General features: G+C 41.9%; 1 protein-coding gene across 4 annotated transcripts in view; it reads left to right on the forward strand.

The window, feature by feature from the left end:
* Positions 1-16,255, forward strand: part of ARMC8 (armadillo repeat containing 8) — a 54,386-nt gene continuing 38,131 nt past the window's right edge. The window contains exons 1-3 of one of the 4 annotated variants that reach the window (XM_030456104.1): positions 1-196; positions 2,380-2,456; positions 15,643-15,714. In XM_030456104.1, coding sequence (XP_030311964.1) covers positions 152-196; positions 2,380-2,456; positions 15,643-15,714 — 194 coding nt within the window. In that variant the 5' untranslated portion in view covers positions 1-151. Of the gene's footprint in view, positions 197-2,379; positions 2,457-3,565; positions 3,645-15,642; positions 15,715-16,255 lie in introns of those variants that run through there. The other 3 variants (XM_030456101.1, XM_030456102.1, XM_030456103.1) reach the window with 3 other exon arrangements.

Consider the following 16,255-nt stretch of genomic DNA (forward strand, 5'->3'; position numbering starts at 1 on the left):
CTCTTACCCCTCCTCTTCCCCTGCCGCCTTCCCCCCGTCTCTCCTCTCCTCCTCTCCTCTCCGCCCCGCTCCCCGCCATGAGGCCGTGCCCGCCGGCGGCGGCAGCGGCGCGCGCGTGAGGGCGCCGCCGGGAGCTGCTGCGTCCGCCAAGATGGCGTGTGTGCTGGAGGCGCCGCTCCGCATGAGCGTCCTCTCGGTGAGTGCCGCCGCAACACACACCCTCCTCCCCCTCCGCACCCACCGCGCCGCCGGGGTCCGGTCCGGCCCGGCCTGACCTTGGCCTTGTCGGGGGGCTGAGGTGTGCGGGAGCCCCCGGCACCTGTCGGGCCTCTTTGTGTGGTGGCGAGTGGCTCGGTAGCGGGCCCGGCGGGGGGCAGATGCGGGCGGTGGGTGCGGGCAGGGCGCTCGGTGCCTTGTGCTCCCCCCGTGGCCGCAGCTTCTCCCTGGAGGGGCTTTTCTCCTCTCGTCTGCAGGGAGCCCGTTTCCCGGTTTTGTCCCAGGCGCCTGCTCTGCGCGGCGTGGTGTCACCTGATGACGCCTGCCCTGCCCTGCCCTCCCCGGCCGCCCTCCCGCACGTGTGTTGGGTCCCTCCGCACCTCTCGCCCCGCACCGGCGGGCTCCATGGCGGGGGTTTTTAGCCGTACGAATATAACCCCGGCGGAGAGCCAGCCGGCTGTCCGCAGGGGGATGGGGGCCGGCGGCTGTTTTTGTGGTGGTGGTGGCGAAAGGCCGCTCCGCTGGGGAGAGGGCTTCGGGGTTGTCGCCACACGGCTGCGGCTGCAGAGAGGCGGTGCGGGGCCCGGGGGTGCGGGCAGGCCTCCGGCCGCCGCCTCCCCCCGCTCCTGGAGAAAGGCTGAAGAGAGCCCCTGGGGCTGGTGGCCCAGACCTGCTGCTCCCCAGGGAGAAATGCGAAGGGTTCAAACGGCCTGAAAGAGCCGAGGTTTGGGGCTTTGACTCTCTATTATTATTATTATTTTATTTTTTTTTTTTCCTTTTGGAATCTCTTCTTAGGTAAGAGAAGCGGGAAACTGATGATGTTGATGAGTTCTTTAATTTTGGGTACTACCTGAAAAACTTGTTTGCCTGGATACGAATGGCCTTCTGCTACCTATGACAGACCTCTGGTAGTTGATAGGGTGAAAGGGAAGAGATTTTAGAAACAAAAAGCAGGGGGATCTCCCAAGCCCAGAAGTCTTACATAGAAATACATAGATGAAATCTGCTCTTTTTTAAAAAAAGAAAACACAAAAAACAACACAACAACAACAAAACTGTCTTTTGTTACGTGGGGGAAGTTTAGCTCTAGAATTTATCTGCTTTAATCCAACAGTATTTGTAGAGACAAAGGAGTCTTGCGGCCTCTAGATGACTCTTCTCTCAGAGTTACACGAGATCAACAGAGAAGTGGTTCTGACGTCTGGGTGGGGAAGCTGGAGCAGATTCAGCCCTAGAGAAGATCCTTGGAAAAGCAAGAAAGAGTTTTCAACCCCCTTGCAGCTCGTTTCAAGGAAAACTTATAGGAAGAAATGGGAAAAGACAAAAAAAGTTGAGCTGGCAAAAAAGGGTAGGAAACAAAAAAAGAAAAAGTGAAATAATGGAAACATACCCTGGCATGTGTTCGTGAGAACCTGGAGGGAAAATTCCCTTCCCACCCTTGTTTTTTGGAATGCTTTCCTTCTCCAGCTTTGGATCTTCTCAAAGGGAATAACAAATTGTTGGTGCATCAATGTTTAGCTTACAAGCATGGTCCTGTTGCTGAGAAGAGTTCACCTTGTCTTACAAAGTAGCAATGGGCGTGTTACAGCTACTGCTGTGCTCCTGTCCCTGCCCAGGCTCCCAGCACATGGGAGAACCATCTCTAAAATGTCTAGATGTGTTATGATATAGTAAGTTACAAAAAAATGTCTTGATAGGAGTTTCCTTATTCTTGAGAGCTTCTTCATGGGTGTGCTGCTGGAGGAGCATTAAACTGCTCTTAGAAACCTTTTCTTTCTAGAATTTGCATAGTTTTCTTTTTTTCTGTGTCATGGTTAAGCGTAATAAAACTGGAGTTCAAGGCAGTGCTGATAACTCAAGCAGGCCTATTTTGTGTGCCCTGTTTTTAAACAGCACTCTTAATTTGCTTTGAGTTGCAACATGTTATTGACATGAAGTACAGTATCCTCTGGAAATCGTACATCAACACAGGTTCAATTCTTTGTGTGGATGTTGCCCAGTGGTGACATACTGCACATGTAAATAAGATTCTGTAGGTTTGCTGCTGTTTTGTCTGATAGGTTTTGTAGACTTGCTGCTGCATTAGCCATTCCTGTTTGTCTACCATTATATGAGTTGATATAAACTATTACAATTCTTTTTTTTGTTTTTTTCTCTCCACAGGAGGTAACGGCGAGTAGCCGCCACTATGTTGATAGATTATTCGACCTTGATCCCCAGAAAGTCCTGCAAGGTGTCATGTAAGTCATCTGAAACACACTTGGGCTGTCACTCGTGCCGAGGCTAGGTCTGTTGAATTCCACTGGAGCTGGATGTCAAGGGCAGGAAGTTCTTCCTATTTTTTTTTCTTTTTTAGAAATCTACCACATGGACATGGGAGTATTATTTTAGCAGACTAACCCTCCATAGTGCATATGGTTCATGGTGCAGCCTCCCAGTTGCCAGAAATGAGGTTAAACATTTTGAGAGCTGTCAAAATTGTGTTTTTATACGTTTCTCCCTTTTGCTCCTTTCCCAGGTCTGTTGAGACTCTCTTATTCCACTGCCAAGTCAGTGTACCTGCCTCTTACTTTTTCTTCTGCTGCCATGTCTCAGTATTGTCTTTTTATTTTTTTTAATGCATGGCTTCTATCTCACTGATGGGAACTGTGAGCTGAGAGAAAATGCACATAAATTAATTTGGATGCAAATTATATTTCAGTACTTCTGTTGCTTACCAGTGATAAGAAGTAATGACTGAAAGAGTGAGTAGAAGACTACCCTGCTGAATAGGTAGCAAAACTGATGCAGAGATCTGGTTGTTTTCTTGCTGTCCTTGGGCTATAGATTCTCCATTATAACCACACAGCAAGATGGCAAGCAGCTCCTTGCCCAGGTCTGATTTTTGGTGGTGAAGTCAGACCTTTCAGGCTTACCAGCAGCTTGCTGACTGTGGCTATCCAACAAAACACCAGAAGACATTGAAGTGGATAAAAAAAACCCAGAATGTGTATTGCCTAGGACAATCTGAGGTGTTTTCCAGTAACAGATGAAAAAAAATTATTCCAGAAGGTTTCCCAGGGGCAACAGACTAGAACTAGTGACCCTTCAAAATACGTGAAAAATACAACATTTGTAAAACTGTCCTGGAAATTAATTGGTTGAAATACCCCTTTACCTGTGTAAAAACTTCTGGTAAACCACCATAACAATGTACAGCTTTTTAGCTCTTCCCTGTAGAAGTGTCTGGTTTTGCTTCCCTGCCTTGGCTGCCTTAGTCCTCTACTTGTAAGGGCTGGTGTGATGGTCCCAGGAGCAAGGATGTCTCATCCTGTGTCCAAGTGGGTTGACTGAGCCCCTTTTTTCTCCTTGGCAGATGCTCTGAGCCCTGGGTGGTGCTCCCTCCCTGCTCTGCTTTCTTTTCAAAGGACTGGAACCCGCAACCCTTGGTAATCCCTTCCCTACCTTTTGAGGTGTTATTTGTATCTTGTGAAGTATAACTGATTTCCCAGAAACAAAAGTTTTCAGCCCTATCTTTGTCTCAGCTAACATCTGAAATTCATCATCTTATTCATGGACATCAGTGGATTCTATGCTGAGATGCACTTCTTGTATTTAAAGACAAGAAAAAACCCCACAATTTATTTCACACTGGTTTTCAAAGGGCAAATTTGGGTGATAAACCATATTTGTGATGCTCTGGCTAAAATCCTAATTCTGACAGTGTGCCTTTCCTGACATTGAGCAAACCCTGTGTGTTAGATGTGTTGGTTTCCAAATGTTGGTGGATGGGGGTCCAGCAGTCTAATGTAGAAAAGTGTGTCTATAAAAATGGAATTCAGAGTAGTCTATATATTAAAACTTTGTCAGCCCAAGATTCTCCTTGAGCAGAAAAATACTGCTTGCCCTTCTTCCTTTGACTTCAGGGTATTTGAAGAGGTATTGAAGTTGGAATGAACTGATACTTGGGGTGGAGTAGGAGGAGATGAAAGTTCTCGCAGAACCATCTGTGAGAAGCTTTCCCAGATTTTCTCCATGCTTTGTTGTAAACCTTTGGTTCCTAAAATGTGCTGGTTTTTTGCCTGCATCCTGGCTGAAAGTACTGATGACCTAGATTTTTATTTTGATTGATGGAACCCTATGAACATCAAGGATCAGAAAATAGGCTGTCTTAGTAGGCTTTGTTTCTGCAGATTCTCTGCTGTTACAATAGGCTTGTCTTTATGTGCTATTAAAGATGTTTGAATGAATAGCTTGGCTTTGGGGCTTTTTTTAATTGCATCCTTGTAATTTTAATGAAAACCAACTTCTGACTGAGGTTTGATAAAGGTAAAAGATAGCTATAAATGCTTTTTGAACTTGAAAAGCGTGCCAGTCCAGTTGTCATCTTACAGCTTGAGAAAGCTTTTAATTACGTATTATGAAAGTATTTAAATGATCAAATCTTTTCCTTTCTTTCCCATGAATTGTCAGAGAGGTTGTGTTCAAAATCTTTTTGTCTAGGCAGGAGCTTTTTCCTTTTTCTCCTCATGGAAGAACTGAGAAACCATTTCCCTTTTGTCCAGTGCTGCTGTATGAAGTTCTACTGTTCTTACTTCAAAATACCAACTTTCCTGTGGAACCATTGTTAACATAAGTTCTGTCATGTCCATCTAGGGACTGGTAGTAGGCAGGGAGAGGAGAATTCTGAGTACCTGCCGGTAAACCATGAGTTTCAGCTCAGGATTTGATATGTTGAGATTCTCACAAGGGTGGGTACCAGGCCCATATCTTCATCCCCACATCTGGCTTGCAGCATATGTATTTACCTTTATGTTTGCTGTCTTTGGAAATGTGCAAGCTTAGTAACAGTAGTTTCCTTCTGTAAACATAAACTCCCCATTGTTGCCCTGCTTACATGCATGAGAGGTCCTACAAGTTTGCTTTGTGTCTGCTTCTGTGCTCTTCTAAACCTTTAATCTTGCACATACAGTTCAGATTTTCTGAAATGCTGCGTTGTGCAAGGTCAGCATTAATGTCAGGTACACAGCTATCAACCACATTTAGTGTTTACAAGGGATAGACTCCCTCAAACAGACATTGTAGGGGATGAAATCCTGTTCTTCTTCCCAGAGTTTTCTTAAATATTGTTCTGTTAATGGCAGGGGAGCAGAACATGGCTTTGTCAATTTCTGCATTTTTGTAAGAGCTTTATTTTTTCCAAGATTTTGCTATAACATCATCCTGTGCTTTGCAGCCTGACAGTATGTTTTTGGTTTTTGGTTTTTTTTTTAACAACTCTGGATGGTGATTCTTAGGCTATTGCTTGCTTTTCACCTACTTGTAAGCTCAGGACCACATTATTCAGCTTCAAGGGTGATACCTATTGCTGTTGTGTAATTTATTGCTGGTTGGGGGCTTCTTTGAGAGACATTTTGCCCTGATTACCTTTAGCCTGATGTCTTCAAAGAGGCAATCTATCATTTTAGAGAGTGCTATGTAATTCCATCTCAAGGGCTAGATTTGAAAGGAGTGTTCTTTCTGACAGATCTGGCCAACTCAGGGTCCCAGCTGTTTCTCATCAAGCTCTTCCTCAGCAGTCAATGTCAGCTTCTAAGGCTTGTGAATTATCATCTTTGTGGTGCACTGAGAATTCCTCTGCTACTGTTGTTTCTGTCCTTTATGGATGCACTTATCCAGCCAGCTGGAGTTACTAGACAAGCATTTTTCAAACCTGTGTGAGCATTTTATTTCTCAGGAAGGTGAAAGAAACATCCTATAGAAATGGCACAGGGTACTGAAGAACCCATTTCAAAGTCTTACAGGATCTTGCTTTTTCCCTGGGAGCATGTCTAGTCCTCTGGTGGGAACACTGGTGCTATCTATTCCATATATTTAATCTGAGTTATACATGTGTTCCACACAGAATGATTTTGATTGAGAATTGATTTTGATGAGGAAAGTGTAACAGCTGGCAGATGGGTAAGAACTTGCAGACCACTTGGAAGCTGAACATTTATTTTTTAGGATCCCTGCAGACTTAGGCTGCCAGTGCTGCAGTGGTCAGTGGTCATGCTCAGGGTTTTGAAGACTCTAAAACTGACATTTTGGTCCAGCCCAGATGTAATTTGGCTCACCTTTGCAGTAGGTTCTTTGATGAAAAGTTATGTGTTAAATGGATGAAAAGTATGTGTTAAAATCTCCTCTGTGGGACTGAACTTGTATTGCATTTGACAGAGGATGCTTTGTGCTGCTTGCTGGTTTTTCTCTCCTTCAAACAGAAGATACCAGAAGGTAGTCACAAACCAGAACAAAAACCCCACCTATTTTAAGCAGTGCCATTGCTTTCATGAAACCTATCTTTCATCTCCTTTGTGGTTGGTTGCTTTGAAATTAATTCATAACACCTCCAATGGTTCCTAGTTGTTACATCCAACTTTTATCATTTATATATTCTTGGATTTGAAAAAAAAGCTTCAGGCAAGTGTTTAGGTGAGTGTGTAATAGTGTGTTGTGTTTCTCAGCTGTGGCAATTGGAGTGAGAGTATCAGTGCAGTGTTCCACACATGCCTGCAGAGAAAGCAGTGTGAAAAGGAGTGGGAAGTGAAGAAATTCCCATCTCATATCTAATGGAGCAATAGGTACCCCCTTCAGGCAGTTCTGAAGAGGCTACTTCTGCCTCTTCTTCTTTATGTCCAATTAAACAAACCTTCACTAAGACTAAATAACTAAATAATGGACAGCAGTGGGCAATCACATTTTTGGTCTTTCTGTGGGCACTTGGGAACCTAAGTTCTCTGCAGGAGCCATGCTGTGTTCTTTGCATATTCCTGGCTTCAGTTTTCACTGGAGTGGCCCTGTGGAAACAGAACAGTCCTTAAGAGGGTTGTTCCAGTTCTCCTTGGCCTCTGTACATTCTCCAGGTGGATTCTGTAGTCTCCTGGGCTTTTACTTTTTAGTAAATGCATATTGTTCCAAATGCAATTTGGGGACTTTCAGGTCTGATTGCCTAGGAAATGTAATTTTTTGAAGAGTTTTTGTGCAGTGTCATTCATGTGTTGAGGGAAGAAGCTCTTGAATCTCTCCTGTTGAAATGTTATGAACTGCAGAGTAGGCTCTTTGTGTTTTGGAAATGGAAATCTGACAGAAATCTCAGCAGGGTCAGGTGATGCTGAGAGGGTGCTTGGAGTACTACTTTGTTCATTTGTCCCTTTCAAGAGGGAAAGGTGAGGAATCTGACAGCTCCACAGGCTTTTCAGAGAGGTAGAAGTTGAAACTGAGAAGCCTCCAACATCGTTGGAGAATTCAGTGCTCTGTGAAGGGAGATTTTTTTCAACAGAATGGGTTTTGTAGAGTCAGAGAGAAGAAGAGTGTAGATACAAAGGGAAGAGAGGACGATGCAACAGGAAGGATGTTCCTGCCACAGAAACTCGCCCTTTGGTGCTGCCTTTGGAGTGCAGCAAAAGGTACAAATGCAAAGTGCTCTTTTTCACAAGCAGATTGGCTGCCTGGAAGAGAGGACAAAGCGAGGAAGGAGAAACAGTCCGCATGGCCTTTTGGGGTGTTTGTGTGGGGTGTTACTGGGGCTGAACTAGAGGCTGGGGCTGCCACAAGATCTGCAATGCTGCCCAGTTTGTTTCTTAATATTTGGAGTTAGATAGTGGTTTTTTTTGGTTCTAGGCTGCCAGTTCAGATTTATTGGAATCAGCATCTAAAAAAAGGTAATTTAATGACTTTGCAAAAGGAGCTCATTTTCAGTTTGCAGTATGGACCTGTGTTCTCCCAGGCCAGCCCTCTGTAAAAGGTTGACATTTCTAAGAACAAAAGACAGAACTCTGTTTACCAGATAGTTTGTTATTTCAGTATGTATGCTGTGTTATTGGTGCTGAATTGGTAATTTCAATGTGTTGAGCTTTTATATTTCTCCTTTGGGAATTGTGAAGTAGCAGGAAGACCAGCTTGTAAAGTTACTTGCTAGAACATACTTCAAATATATGCTGTCTGAAATGCCCTGTAGCTCCCCCATATATAGAATTAAGGAATTGATTTGAATATAGGTAAATTATGGAGATTCTGTCCTGGTGAGCACTTCCTAACACCCATTTGAAAAATGGAAATTTAGCCATGACTAAAGCATATGGAGGCCAGGACATCACCTTAGCTTTTTATTATTCAGAGGTAAAAATCTGAGGCTGTGCTTTCATGTTGGAAAAACTGCTGATTATTCTAAACTAATGGATAGTAGCTGTGTCAAATTAACAGGTTTTGGTGATTCTTTGGTGATTGCTGACCTGAGCTGATGTGGACAGTGTCATACAATACTATGAGCTTATATCTGGGAACAGCTAAGTGGGTGCTGGAAGGCCATTTTAAGGTATTTTACTGTACTGAACACAACTTAAGAGTTCTCTATGTGAATGGCTTGTGGTGGACAGCATTCCTTTCATAATCATGGTGGACTTAAAATGGGACAGTGGACAAAATTAATTTGAAAATGAGGCATTGAAAATGGTGCTAGGAAAACAGTATTACAGGATGCCTCTTCACTTAATGACATTACATTTAATTTTTGAAAATGGAAATTTAGCCACTGAGGGTGTGCTGCTAAATCCTGAAGGCACAACTTCATCCTGGCAGAGGAAATATCCTTGGGAGGAGATACAGACATTAAAAAGAAAAAAGTAGCACAGTTACTTCTACTTGGTTTGGGTCCTTTCATGTGAAGCAACAGTGGTGAAGGTTTTTTTTTTTTTTTTTTTTTTTTTTTTCCTGTGGTTTGGCTGTTTTGGGGTGGCTGCAAGTATTTTGCTGACCTGGGATCCCAGAGCAGGAGATCTCTGAGCCTGAGAGTTCTGCTGAACTGCAGCTGTTTTCCCCACACCTCTCTTTAGGTAAATCCTTGCTCTTTAGATCTGTTTTATTTAAATAGCTGTGACTAATGTTGAAATCTAAATGCTGGTAATAGAGAGCTCTAGGTTATGGCTTGAGTGGTTTGGGGTTTTTTTGTTTGCATAATAAAAGTTAGCTAAAACCCTATCCTTCACTGACTTCAAGCATTTTAAACTTGAGCTACATCATTCTTGAGTGGGCAATTTTTGTATTGATTAGTGATCTCATGCAACTCATAACACAATTTCCAGGCTCAGTGCAAAGGATGAAGCAATCAAACATGCTTGGGAGGGAGGAGGGAGAAGTAGCATCTCCTTTTTTTGTCAGCCAGCCTGGAGATTTGAAAGGAACTTGAGTTCAAACTGCTGCCAAAGATGTAGAGAGCTGGAGTTGGTGGACTTTGTATAGAAGACTAGACAGACATTAGCTCTTCTGTGGAAACACAGGTTTTACATGAGAGGTTTCTTCACTCTGTCACACACAGAAAGCAAGGCTCAGGTTAGGAATAAGGTGTCAGTATTTCTAATTACAGGTATGGCTCACTGAAATCACTTACTTCTATGTTTGGTAGATTTTCCTTGGCAAGAAAACTTAAGACAAGGTAAGTTGCCCCTCCAAGGAGAATGCTTCAGATACGAGTGAGCATTTTCTGTAACACTGGGATATGGAAAGGTTGGATTACATGACTGCTGCTAGCATTCTGTATGTTAAATTCTACTGTTCTGCACTGCTGTAATTACAGCCATGTGCTGGTTTTCTACAGCACTTTTGATTTTATGCAGTGTCTGAGAGCACAGAATTAAGACTGGGAATAACTGTGGCTTTAGGGTTTCCTGGTTGAAATACTGAGTTGGTTTACTTTGCACTGTATGTTAACTGTGTAGCAGTTTCTAAGTGTTAGAACTCAAACAAGTTGAATAAGAGTCTCTGTATGCTTTGCTCTTCCCTGTAAAATAATCGTTTTTCTTTGGACAAGCTTCTGTTTTTTGTATGGGATTAGAAATCTTGACAGTTTTCTTCCCAACCTGATGATTAACCTTAAAAATAAGCTGATTTATGATTTTTGTGGTTTGCTTGAGTTGGCAGGAGTTTTTAACACCTTATTCTCTTGGTTAGACCTGTAGTCTTGTTAGTACAAACAGGCTCTCTACTAAAGGAATAGAAAGCAACTCCCATGTCAAATAACTAACAGAATTCAAGCTGTAGTAGTGTCCAGATTAGAAATTTATTCTGTCAAAATAACGATGGACAGATTCTAAGATGCAAAATTTGGCATTCATTCTTGTTCATTGGTTTGCATCTGTCCATGAAAATGGGGAAGTGGGAAGAAGGGAGAAGGGAGAGGAGGTAAAAGCTACAGAACACATAATAGTCAAAACTTGAATTCCACAGTTGATTTCTGACTGGAGTCCAGCCAGTCCAGGTACCATTTGCTTCTTTCAGACTGACACTTAGAAACTCTCCTGAAGCTGGAGCAGGTTTTTTTGGGCTGTGTCCTTCCATCAGCTACCAGTGCCTCAGCTTTTTAGATATTTGCATTCTGAATCTTTGAAACCCTTTTCAGAGTGATGCTTTGCGTCACTCTATTGTTTGTCATTTTGATCAGGCTGGGGTAGATAAATCTTCTGGCCTGACAGGACATTGTTCTGGGTACTTCCTCTGCCTGCCTCATTGTCTTGGAATCTCTTGTCACTGTTTCGTACTAAAAGTGAAAGCCTTGGCTTGAAACTGTGACTACTTTTTCCTCTGTGATTGTTCATCTTGTATTTGATATCTTTCCCTGTCTAGGAACCTCCTAAATGTGGCTACTTAGACTGTTTTGAAAAGATGTAAGATGAGAAAGTATTACACAGGCTATTTATTTCCTCCTCTTCTGTGTAGTTCCTGTTGCTGCTTCCTCATCAAGTCACTGCAGTTTGTTCCAAGATCTTTTGTGTTGCTTTGCTGGAAAGTGGCAAAGGAAAGCTCCAGGGCTTGCTATCAGAATGTAGAAGTTTCTTATTTGATTTTATTTGATTGACTGGATTTGAAAGTGGTGATAAAACCAAATTTTGACAGAGGAGCCTGTGTATCCCTGTTCCTTTGCAATCCATGATTTGTTTTGCAGAGGAGGTGCAGGTGTTGGGGCTTGCTAGGAATGCTTTAGAGATCTGGTTTTTCCCAGCAGGGAAATTGGCTCACACTGGTTCAGAAAACTGCACACTCCTCACTCCTGGACACATCTGGTGTTCCTGTGAGAGGACTCCCAAGCTTAGATACAACTTCATGAAGATCTTGAGCTTCAGTAGTTTCTGCTTAGAGCAAAGTTCAAGAGCTGAAGTTGCTTCTGCAATAATAATTGACATTGGCAGGATAGAATGGTAATTTTCTTGTGCCTTAGACATTTGCTACTATTAGTTTTTACTGGCCAGAAATCATTAAAACTTAGGCCATATTTTATATCTTAATATTACTTCTTGCTTATATGAAGTGGGCTAGATCTGGTGCTTTTAGACAATTGCACATTAAGCATCACAATAAAAACATTAGCATCACACAAAATTGGCAGATTAGCTCCTATTATAACTCTTGTTGAGCTGTTCGGGTGGAAGTGTTTTTTGATTTTTTTTGTACTCCTGAAATATTTTATTTTAAACACTCCTACTGTGCTAATACACCTGCAAAACTAGTATGCATTGCATTTTATTTGTAGCTGATTAATTGAGCTGATTGCTTCTGGGTTGCTGTGTTCCAAAAGACTGTTAGAGCTGATAAACCTCACTTGATATTTTTTCCCCTTTTCTAGAGTTTGTAAGATGAAAATTCTGTCTGGTTTTCCAGTCCCTAGTTAGTTTCATAACTAAAACTGAGTGGTCACAGGATTGAACTGCTGAAACTAAATTCTTTAGGAAGCAATATGGGATGGAGAAAGCTGGTTTAGCGCTGCAGGATGCAGTATTTCTGAGCGCTTAGCTAGGGTCTCTTTGCCATATTTTATTGTTGGCAGCCTGTATTATCCTGCTTCAAAGTCTTTTCCTATCAGTTCCTTTATTGCAATATAGTAGCCAACTTAAGCATAAAGATCAGCTCTTACGTTTTAAATGTATCCATTAAAATACTGTAATTCAGGTTATTTTGTTAAATGCCTTTGAATTTAGCTTGAATCTAAACTTTTAAGATTTAATATGCAGGATATATATAAAAACAACCATCTTTTAAGGCATCTTAAGACCTCTTGTCATATGAAGACCTCCTGGTTTGTCTTTTGGCTCAATAGAAAGCTGCCTGTATGAAGCTTGAGAACCCAGGTGGTTCTGGACTGTACCAGGTCCATGGGCAAGATCTGCAATTCCTTCTGGAGCTGTTCAGGCTGTGCTGTTGCTTGAGGGCTTGGGCCTGATGGTGGAAAACCAGTGGATCTGCTGGATCACCATGGGCCAGTTCACCTTTTGAAGTCCTCATCTCTTTGTAATTGTGGTTTTGCTGCTGTTTTCTTCTTCCTTATTTCAAGGGCTCCTTTTCACAAGAGGAAATGGTAGGAATGTGCAAGATGCTTGGAAATAAAGTTGGGTTATCCAGCTTTGGACTAAAATTTCTGAGGTTTTTTTTGCTACCTCCTGTAGAAGATAGTGATCTTTCCTGCTCTTTCTTCTTGGATGAATCTTACGTCATCTTGGATCTGAAATCTATCAAGCTCCAGCTTGTTGGAGATGATGTTTTCAAACAAGGGAGTTGCCCTCCAATTTTCCAAGGTTCATGATTCACAAAGGGCCTTGCAGACTAGGACAGCACATGGTACTTCTTTATGTCTTAAAGAGATTTTCCTGATCAGGAAGCTAATCTCCTTAAAATGTAATGTGTAATCACATAATTATTTCTCATAGTAAATGGAAAAAAAAAGTTTTCTACTATTGAGAATTGGATTATGACATTTTAAGGATATTCTTGGTTTCCATAGGTACTCGTGTACCCAATTGGAAGAGATGTGGGTGGCACAGAAGTTGGGAGTGCCAATGTATAATGCACACAAACATGGTGATCTTCCCTGGGTCCTATTTCTGACAGATTTTGGTCACCTTACCAATTTGAAGGTATTTTCCATACGTTTGTAAGTTGAAGTGGTCACATGTACATGTGTTGAAATTGTTAGAAATCTGTCTTCTGATATTTCTTATCTATCTGCCATGACCTTTCTGAAGATCTTTATGAACTAGGATGGAGAAACTCATCTGAATCCTTTACAGATAGACTGACCTTGCTAAACCTGAATTTGAGTTATGGAACTTGGCCATCTTTCTGCCTGTTCTGCAAGGGTCTCTACATCAAATTCTGTTAAACAGTACTTAATACATATTGAATGGTTAGAAGGTTAGCAAGCCATTCTGTTGTGGAGTTGGTGCAAATGTCAGAAAACCTTTTAGTTGGGGAAGTTTTTTTGGTTTGTTTTATTTTTAAGCACAAAATGTGTAAAGTCACCTGAACAGTTAAAATGTCACTGAAATCTATTTGTTCTTCAGACTGCTTGGCAGGTGCCTTCTCTTTAGCTTCTCAAGATCCTTAATAATGATGCAGCCTTTCCCATGACTTGGAGAGTTGGTGCCTAGGGGTTCAGGAAGAAGTTGCCTTTCTAGAAGTCCTGGAGTGGCCTGAGCAGTTGAGTACCTGGAGCTAGCACATCTGTTGGTACAGTTTCCATTCCTTTGAGACATCTGATCATTGCTTCTGCCACTCTTTTGGACTGACTCATGTTTTACAGACCTGTGAAAAGGACCAGGATACTTTGACATCATGCATTCAGCATAGAAACCACTGAAGTACTGTTTCTGGCTTGAGTGAAACCTTCAACTCCATTCCTTAAGTTTCTTTGGGCTTCCAGCCTAGTTTGTCTTCTTACCTTGTTCTTTTCCCTCTACATCCTGTGCTGGGGTGTAAAGTTACCAAACTTCCCAGAAGATACAACAGAAAGGTCCAACATTTTCTGCTGATGCTCAGCTGTGTAGAACTGTGTGCTGGGTAGGCAGATTCCTGGGAAGTAATGGCTCAGTTGGCAAGGCAAGTGGTTTCCTGACTCTGCCTGTGTTAAGAGATACCCAGAACTGCAGCTCAGCCACTTTTAGAGCTGCTCACTTATTGGATCTCCAAGATCACCAAGTCAACTGGAGAAGTTAGCCTCCAGCTCCTTAAAATTCCTCCAGCACTCTTCTGTGGTCAGGTAACTGTGTGCAACAGGGGAGTGAGTCATGGGGAGAAATACTTGACAATTAACAGGCAATTAACTTTTACTAATTGAGGTTTATACGGATTTTGTTTATGCCAGTCCAGATATTAACTGCCCTGGCTAAGGCATTTTTTACAACTGCTTTGAAGTGAGTTTAGCACTTGGGACAGTCTGCCTTTTGCAGCAGTGTCTGCACGTTCAGTGGGTACATAAAGACCACGTAGTATTTAGGTGGGACAGGGTGGATCTTAAAGAACAGGGCTACCCTAAAGCTCTTAAAAAATGCAGAGAGCAGGTGAAGGAGTGATATAGTGGCAAGGAAGTTTGCCAACTTAAAGCAGCCACTACAGCATCCGAATTATTTGAATGGATTGTGGGCTTAGATAACAAGTGGTTAATGCAACTACAAACACAGTGACCAATCTAGTTGTGTTTTTCATTGAGAAAGAATGGTCTGAATTTGGACTGGTTTTGTTCTTTGAAGGTTCCTACAACTAGAAAGTTTCCTACAAGAATGGTATCTTAATTTCCTGAATCTGGTCATAGGTTGCTTGCTTTCTTTCAGATTCTCTGTTCATGTATGTTCACTATGATCATACAAAGGAAAAAGAAAATCTTCAAAAGGTGGTGTTTTTTAGGATACAGCATCAGTTTTCTGAACAGCAAGGTTGCAAACCATACTTTCGTAGGACTCAGTATGTGCAACCAGTGTCCTCTTCTGCAAAGGGTTCAGTTGTGCCTTTACCATAGTATGAATGCCTTGAAATTATTTAACTTGGCAGTAACTCTCAGGCAGGAAAATGCATTTTTTCCCACTTTATTCCTGAGATTTTTACATACAGATGTGCAGGTGTCCTGCTGAAATTCCCAAAAGGAAGCCTGTGGTGAAGAGGAGAGAGAAAGCCTGGTCTCTGGAGAGTAGTGGTAGTTCCTTGTTCCTTTTATGTGCTTTTTTTTTTTTTTTCCCCCAGCTTTTTTTCCTGCACCCAGTAGAATACTCAGTTACTGCTTTAAACTACCAACATCTGATTTCCCAACCAGTAGCTTGTTTTTCTTTTAGCAGTCTAGTGAATATATGGGCACAAAGAGCCAGTCTACCTAGTTTTCCTCACCCATGAGACTTTTTCATGTGTGTGCATGTGAGAGAGTTTGGGTTTTGCTTACTTGCATAAGCTGGGATGTAATGGAATCCCAGAGCTGTGGGGCATTTATCTGTGGGCTGTGGAAACTGTGCCCTGGAGCACTTCTCAGTCCTCTAGGTACAGCATGGACATGTGGAAGCCTACCTGATAAACTTTCATGAAAATAATAAATTCTATAGATTAAGCCCTCAGTACCTCAGCATAATTTACCAGGGTTTGTTTTTCTTTCTGGATTTACAGAGATATGAAAAATGCTGTAATTGGAAACAACAAACAAAAAGCCAACTTGATTGTTTTGGGAGCAGTTCCAAGGTATGTCCTTTGCTACTCTCCTTTTCACTGATTCACAACAGGTCGGGAATAACGATACTTAGATCACAGGCACTTTTTTGTTTTAACTGCGATTGTAGTTGACTGCATACTTTCTTTAATGTATTTGAGAGAGACTTGAAATATCTGTTTAACTCCTGTATTACAGAACAGGCTGTTGAGAAATGCTTTTAATTTGGAATTGGATAGAATTCTCTACTGTAGACTTGGTGATTATTAGACTTCATCAGTTAGGAATGAAATCCAGTTTTTGACACTGATGATATTAATGATGGATGAAAATGGTTGTATCTTATCCTGTTCAGCCAATTACCTGAATTTCACAAGTGCAAATGTGTAAGGTTATATTAAAAATATAATGTAAAACTATTAGAGAACATCTGAGATAATTTGCTTTTTGTCTTCACCTGCTTCAGGGGATAAAAACCCATTGATCGTACTTTATTGCTGAGTTACTGTTAACATTTTCTGAATCCTGGTTCCACTAGTACAAATTTAACAGGTAACTTTAGCTACTGAATTG

This window comes from Calypte anna, chromosome 9 (assembly GCF_003957555.1).
Source record: "Calypte anna isolate BGI_N300 chromosome 9, bCalAnn1_v1.p, whole genome shotgun sequence".
Lineage (NCBI taxonomy): Eukaryota > Metazoa > Chordata > Aves > Apodiformes > Trochilidae > Calypte > Calypte anna.